The 6,944-nt window shown below is 70.2% G+C and overlaps 1 protein-coding gene across 1 annotated transcript in view; it reads left to right on the top strand.

The window, feature by feature from the left end:
* Nucleotides 1-1,272: 1,272 nt before the first annotated feature.
* The window catches only part of CHLNCDRAFT_54975 (hypothetical protein), a gene marked incomplete at both ends in the record, with an annotated part of 10,407 nt that continues 4,735 nt past the window's right edge, over nucleotides 1,273-6,944 (top strand). Inside the window, 11 exons of the mRNA XM_005843635.1 lie at nucleotides 1,273-1,678; nucleotides 1,898-1,975; nucleotides 2,117-2,208; nucleotides 2,354-2,407; nucleotides 2,619-2,687; nucleotides 2,841-2,927; nucleotides 3,173-5,055; nucleotides 5,269-5,325; nucleotides 5,573-5,654; nucleotides 6,039-6,350; nucleotides 6,594-6,695. Coding sequence (XP_005843697.1) covers nucleotides 1,273-1,678; nucleotides 1,898-1,975; nucleotides 2,117-2,208; nucleotides 2,354-2,407; nucleotides 2,619-2,687; nucleotides 2,841-2,927; nucleotides 3,173-5,055; nucleotides 5,269-5,325; nucleotides 5,573-5,654; nucleotides 6,039-6,350; nucleotides 6,594-6,695 — 3,222 coding nt within the window. The remainder of the gene's footprint in view (nucleotides 1,679-1,897; nucleotides 1,976-2,116; nucleotides 2,209-2,353; nucleotides 2,408-2,618; nucleotides 2,688-2,840; nucleotides 2,928-3,172; nucleotides 5,056-5,268; nucleotides 5,326-5,572; nucleotides 5,655-6,038; nucleotides 6,351-6,593; nucleotides 6,696-6,944) is intronic.

Raw genomic sequence — 6,944 nt, 5'->3', positions numbered from 1 at the left:
AGTGGTGGGCGGGCCAGGGCGCCACAAGATGCAATGCTCTTACCGTGCGCCCCCACGCCGTTGAGCAGTTGCAGCAAGCGGAACTGCCTGACAAGCTCCACATCAAGCAGCTTGGTGTTATTGACTGGCGCAGTCGGCACACAGCTGATCTGGAGAGGGTGCACGGTGATATTGGGGCGCCCATGCGTCTTGCACTCCCATACCGGCAACGTGAGCCTGCCCACCACGCCGAGCGGCCCATAAAACACAGCTGCCTGGCTGCCCGTCTTGTGCAACTCACAGCAGCTGCCATTTTCTGCTGCTAAGTGGCAAGGAAGCGGCTCCATGCTGGCCAGCTGGGCTTGCCGCTGCTGGAGCTGCTGCTGGCGCTCCTGCCGCTGCTGCGCCGCCCGGCCCGGCAGAGAGGCCAAGAAGGCATCCACGTCCGCTCCGAGCCGAGCCTCCCAGTGATCACGTTTGCGTCCTTGCCGGTCGCCCCAGCCTAAGAAGCCGCTGGGTGCTCGCTCATCCTCGTTGTCATCCCTCTCACCCCGCCGCCTGGCCTGCCCTGGCACATTGAAGGGAGCTTGTTGTCCTGGTCTACTTGCACGGGATCTTTTTGGCTGTGGCCCGTCTAGAGGCCTGGGGGCCGTGGTCTTGCTAACCACCTTCACCCTAAAGTGGTGGCTCATGTCCTAGAAAGCATATTACGGTTGCTGGGATGCCAACAGAACAAACGGGAGGGAGAATGATGCATGATTGAGGATGATGTCCCCAATGACCCTCCAGGTGGGGGGCCATCATGCCCATCATGGGGCACATCCTTACCGGGAGGCCTACCTGCACATCAGGTAGGTGCTTTCCAAAGCATATTTTTCGTTGTAGCACTTGCGCAGCTGCAGCGAGGTGCACTGCAATTGCAATACATGCAAACGAGAGACCTCACATCAATAGTGGGCCTTTGCGGCTTCATTTTTGAGGTCAAGGCTCCAACCGCCACGTCAGCAGTCAACGGGTGCAACAGCCGGCCAGCTGATGGGTGCAACCATGCAGCGCAGCCATTCGAGCGTATGTTGGCTGGATTCAGGTGGTCATATTCATTTGAACTATCTCTCCTCTCAGGGTTTCTTGCACGCACCACCAAAGGTGCAAGCGCATCCGCAGGCTCCGGCCATGTCGTCCGCCCGTGCAGATGAGAGAGAGCTTGGCTGGCTGGCAGGCTGGATCCATGCATGGCCACACATGAATGCAAATGGGTAGGCCAGTGAGGTGTCTGGGGGCTGCAAGGCCGCCATGCAGGGGACTGGCGCCCAGATGCGGTACGTTCGTCGGCATGCGCCGGCGGCCACCTGTACTTCCAGCGCTGCAAGTGTGCGGTGCCGGTCGATTCGTCCTCATTTCGCACGTGTGTCGGACTCCCAGCTTTTTCCCGCCCAAATCCTGCCGCTAGCCATCATCCAGCTGGGCCGTCACCTAAGCTGGCTCTCGTCGGGCAAGCTCTTGGTTGCGGCACGGTTGGAGCGAGGAGATCCATCTCTGCTAAGAAAGGGGCCAGGGGCCGCTCGCCAAGCGCTGCCAGGGTGCACCAGGCGCGGAACTCGGAGCACTCGAGAGCGGACAGGAGGAATGCCGCCCAAGAAGCATTGGAGGCAGCGCTCGGTGCTGCAAATTGGGGCTGATGGAAAACTGGACGGCTGCGGTGAGCCACACCCGTGCCGGCGCCGCTGCCCCTGCCGCTGCTGTGCTCGTGCCCCCTGCGTGGTGTGCACACCTCGCTGCCTCGCACTTGCATCATTGTGCTGGTAAGGGTGCAAGAGGCAGCTCAGCAATGGTTCCATTCACAGAGGCCGCCCTCGGGGCGCCGTCCCACCGCCTTGCTCACCCCCGCCCCGCCCTGTGCCGCCCTGCCTGCGCGCAGCCGCCTGCGAGGACAGCGGCGAGCTGCTGTGCTGCGAGCGCTGCCCGCACACCTTCCACCCACGCTGCTGCGGCTACGGTGAGCCAAGCCCAGCGGGCGGGCGTAGGCGCCGCCCTGCTGCAGCCGTGTGACCGCCGCGCCGGCTCATCTCACCCGCTCCTGTGGCTTCCCGTTCTGCCGCCATCCACCCTCCCTACCGCTCTGCTCGTCTGCTTGCAGCCGGGTTTGACGACGTGCCCGGCCACCCAGAGCCCAACTGGCTCTGCTGGTTCTGTGCGGGACACAATCGGTACAAGCAGTCCACATCCAAAGTGAGCACCGCGCACCGCAGCGCAGCTTGCAGCGCCGGGCAGCCTGCCCGGCTGGCCGCCCTGTGCCGCGCCGCCCTTGCGCCGCCTGCTCGCCCGGCGCTGCCGCCGGAAGCCATGCCCCAGCCTCCTGCCTGCCCGCGCGCAGCTGGCGGTGAGGAATGGGGACGAGGTGAAGGTGGCATACAACGACAAGTGCGAGGTGGGTGCCCTGCTGGCACATGTTTTTAAAACGGATGTGCAGCTGGCAAGAGCGGGTGGCGGGTCGGGGCGCATCGGGTGGCTCCGCAGGCGGGCGCGCGCGCCGCGCCGGCACCTGCGCACCAACATGGCACCGGTGCGCCCTCCAGTGGGGGCCGCAGCATCCTGCTGCGGCGCTGCTCTTGCTTAGGTCGCTGTGCCGGCGCCCGCAGGTCTACTATGCTGCCAAGGCCACCTCTGTGACCGCCACCCACGTCACCTGCAAGTACATCCACTTTGCGGTGAGGGATGTACTGCCCTGCCAGCGCCCCTGTCGCTGAGAAGGGCGCCCACGCCGCGTGTTGGGCCTGCGAGCAGCAGCGCAAGCGGCAGCCCCCGCACGCGGCAGCCTGCGCAGGCGGCGTGTTGACTGGCCTCTGGCCCGCTGCCCGCAGGACGCGCCACCTGAGAAGCTGCCTCGCACCAGCGTGCGGCTGTGGCGTGGCACGCACGACCCGGCTGCCTGGGTGTTTGATAAGAAGGTGGGGAAGGAAGAAGGACAGCAGCGAGTGTTGCCCTGTGCTGCCCGCCTGCTGCCCAGCCTGTCCTCGGCTGCCGCCAGTGTTTTGCGGCGCAAGTGCGTGTGCGGTGAGCCTGCCTGCCTGACAGCCAGGAGCAAGCAAGGCGGCGCTTGCCAGGCCCGCTGCCGCTCGCTGTCGCTGCCGACGTTTGCGCTGCTGCCGCCGAGCCTCCTGCCTGCCTGCCCTGCCGTGCCTCTTGTGTGCAGGACTGTGCTTACGAGCCCCGCAGCCGCTGCGCTCCTGTGGACATTCCCAAGCTACAGTCCACTGCCAACGCGGCCCGGGCAGTGGCGGCGGCAGCAGCAGCAGCAGCAGCAGCAGCAGCGCCGCCGGCAACGGCGGCAGCTGGCGCGGGCGGCAGCACGCCTGGCTCCCCCAAGCCGCTGCAGCAGGCGCAGCAGGCGCAGCAGGCGCAGCAGGGGCAGGGAGGGGCGGCGGCGGCGCCAGCGCGGCCGGGGGCGGGGGCGGCTTCCCCTGTGGCAGCGGCGGGCTTGCGCGGCGGGCAGGAGCCTGCGTCGCCACCCAGCAAGAAGCAGAAGCGGGAGCAGGAGCAGGAGCAGCCTTTGCCTGCCGCTGCTGCCGCCGCTGCCGATGCACGTGAGGGGCAGCGCAAGGACGAGCAGCAGCCGCAGCCCAAGCCAGCACCGCTGCCAGCGGAGCCTGCCCAGCAGGGGGCGGCAGCAGCAAAGCGGAAGGCAGCGGCGGCGGAGCCGGCTGCCGCCGCCGGTGGCAGCGGTGGCAGCAAGCAGGCCCCGGGGCCGTCGTCTAAGAAGCAGCGGAAGGGAGAGGGGGAGGCCGCTCAGGCGAGTGCTCAGGCAGCGCCGGCTGCGGTGCCGGCGGCAGGCGCCAGCGGCGGCAAGCGCCGCCCTGGCCGGCCCAAGGGCAGCGGCAAGAAGCAGCGGCAGGCGCAGCGCGAAGCGGCGGCGGCAGGCAACGGAGGCCAGGGCAGTCCCGCGGAACAAGCCTCTGCTGCGCCTGAGGCGCCCTCTGCAGCCCTGCGCCCCCCAGCCACAGCGCCTGAGAAGGATTCAAAGCCGGCAGCGGCAGCCGCTGGCGAGGCAGGCACAGCGGTCCCCGCCTCCTCACCACAGCTGGCGGCAGCTGCCAGTGGCGACGCGGCAGGCGGCAGCCACGCCGGCGAGCCTGGCGGCAGCCGCCCAGCTGCGGAGGCCGAGGAGCAAGCGGCCGCCGTGGCGCAGCAGCCGAGTAGCGCGGCGGCGAGCGGCGGTGGCGGCGGCGGCAGCGAGCTTGCCTCCGCCAGTGCTGCTGCTCCTTCTGCCAGCGGCGCAGCCAGCCAGAGCCAGGGCGGCGCCGCCAGCGACGGCGGCAGGCTCTCTGGCGGCCCCGCGGCGGCGGCGAGGCGCGAGAGCGGTGCAGAAGAGGCGGAGGCTGCCGCCGCCGCCATGGCCGCCGCGGCCGCCGCCACCGCCGCCGCCACCATCTCGCCTCAGGCGGTGCTGGCGCAGCGGCTGGCTGCGCGGAAGCAGCCCTCGCCGCAGCTGTATGGAGACGCCTATGATTTGCCCAGCGATGAGGACGACGCGGAGCAGGAGGCTGCACAGGCGGCGGCGCCGGCTAGGCAGCAGCAGGGAGCTCAGCAGGGAGCGCAGCAGGCTGCAGGGGAGGAGCAGGGGGAGCCGCAGGAGGGGCAGGCGGCGGCGCAGGAGCAGGGGCAGGCAGCTGAGCCGGGGCGCGCTCCGGAGCAGCCCTCGCAGCAGCAGCAGGCGGAGCGGCTGTCTGGGCAGCAGGCTGGCAGCGGCAGCGACGTGGCTGCCGCCGCAGCTCAGCCGTCGCCGTCGCTGCCGCTACAGCAGCAGCAGCAGCAGGAGGAGGATGAGGAGGATGAGGATGAATGGATATCTATTGACGATATCGTTCTGCAGCCAGAGCCGCACCTCGCAGCGCCTGCCGCCGCCGCCGCCGCCGCCGCGGTGGTCGGCCGGCCGCCGCCGCAGCAGCAGCCCGCGGCCGCCGCCCCCGCCCCGGCTCCCCCGCCGGCGCCTGCCGCCGCGCCGGCCGGTACAGGGGCAGCCGGCGCGGTGGCTGCCGCGCCAGAGGACGCGCCCGTGCCCGCAGCCCCAGCAGCCTGGTGGGTTGCTGCCTCTTCCACCTGCTGCCTGCCCGTCTCATATCCTGCCGTGTGCCGGCAAGGAGCCCCGCCAGCGTGCGACCAGCCAAGCGCATGCCTTCCTCAGACGCTTGGCACCGCCTCACGTTTGTTGTTGTTTGCGCGTGCCCTCCCTCACCTCCACCCACCTGCCCCCACCTGCCCCCACCTGCCCCCACATGCACCCGCCCGCAGGTCGCCCTCAGAGGTGGCTGCCCTCATCACCGGGGTGCAGCAGTGCGGCGTGAACAAGTGAGGGCTCGCCGCCGCCGCCGGCCCTGCCCGGCTGCGCTGCCCTCACAGCTATCATTCCGTTGCTGTTCCGCGGGCTGCCTTGGGGCTGCCTGTGCTGCTCCGCAGGCCGGGCCGCGCTGCCGCCTGGCGGCGCCGGGGAACCTCTTGCGCCGCCGCTGCCGCCGCCGTGCGGCGCCGTGCCAGGCTCTCTGGCCAACCGCCGCCCCTTCCCGGCGCCTGTGCGCGTGCCTGCGTGCGCCCGCAGGTGGGAGCAGGTGCGGCGGGCCTTCCCTCAGGAGCTACAGGGGCGCAGCGTGGAGGAGATCCGAGCCAAGTGGCGGTCCATGGTGCGCGGGATGGCTGGCTGCGTTTGTGTTGCCTCGCCGCTACGGCGTGAGGGCGGGGGCGGTTTAGTTCGTTATTACTAGTTAGTGCCAGCGGCTTAACTGGTTAGCTGCTTGAAAGGGCGGCTGGGTGGCCCCTCCTGGAGGTCCCGCCGGGCTGGCACTCCTGTGGTTGAGCGGGTGCAGGGCGGCGGGGGAGGTGTGCCGGCTCGGTCGGCCGCCAGCCCCGCAGCATGCGCCGGGCGCAGCGCAGCGGCAGCATGCGTCAGCTGAGAGGCAGCATGCGTGTGACACAGCCCCTGCCCCTCCCCACGGCGCCGCTCCCGTGCTCCACCCCGCCCGCTCCGCTGCCCCTCCGCCGCCCCACCCTCCGCTGCTGCACCGCAGAAGGACAGGCTGGCGCTGTCGCCGCCCAAGGGCTGTGGTGGGGGTCCCAGCCGCGGCCGCATGGGTGCCTCTGGCCCCGCCGTTGTGGCAGATAGGGTGCTTTCGCCCACCAAGGCCTCGCCCAGAGCTGTGTCTACGCTGCTGCTGGCAGCAGCCCAGCAGGCGTCTGCTGCCGCTGCGGCGGCTGCGGCGGGTGCGGCGGCGGGAGGCCAGCCTGGCGCCTCGCTGGCGGCCGCCGCCGCCACCGCCGCCGCGTCCGACGACTGGCGCCACCCCTCTGCCTTCCCGGCCGCGGCGGGCGCGGGCCTGAAGGTGCCTCCCCTGCGGCCGCTGCCTGCCTGCCTCCCCGCCTGCCTCCTTGCCGCTCCGCTCCTGCGGCCGCCTGCCCTGGGCTACCGTGCCTCCTCGCCTCCCACGCCACCTGGCCCCAGCTCCCGCACATTCACTCTCACTCCTGCCAGCTGCCCGCCAGTCCCACCAACACCTCCCTAATGACACCTCCCTTCCCCCTCCTCCCCTCCTGCCCCCTCTCGCCCCGTTCCCGCGCTCCTGCAGCTGTCTGCCGGTGCCCTGGCGCTGCGTGTGGGGGACCTGGCGGAGGTGCGGGCGGTGGATGACGACTACCGGGGAGGGTGGTTCCTGGCGCGCCTGCTGCAGGTGCGCGCGTGTGGCATGTAGTGTGTGGGTGTGGGTGTGGGTGTGCTGTGGGTGTGTGGTGTGGCGTGTGGGTGTCAGTGTGGCGTGTAAGTGTGGGTGTGGTGTGGGAGTGTGCATGTGGGTGTGCGTGTGGTGCGTGTGGTGTGTGGGTGTGTGGTGTGGCGTGTGGTGTGTGGGTGTGGTGTGCGGGCCCTCCAAGCGGCTGCGCCTCCCTGCTCCCTTGCATCCTGCCCCTACTGCGCCTCCTCT

The sequence above is a fragment of the Chlorella variabilis genome (genome assembly GCF_000147415.1).
Source record: "Chlorella variabilis unplaced genomic scaffold CHLNCscaffold_28, whole genome shotgun sequence".
NCBI lineage: Eukaryota > Viridiplantae > Chlorophyta > Trebouxiophyceae > Chlorellales > Chlorellaceae > Chlorella > Chlorella variabilis.
The sequence above is the reverse complement of the archived record's forward strand: the minus strand, read 5'-3'. Positions and strand labels throughout refer to the sequence as shown.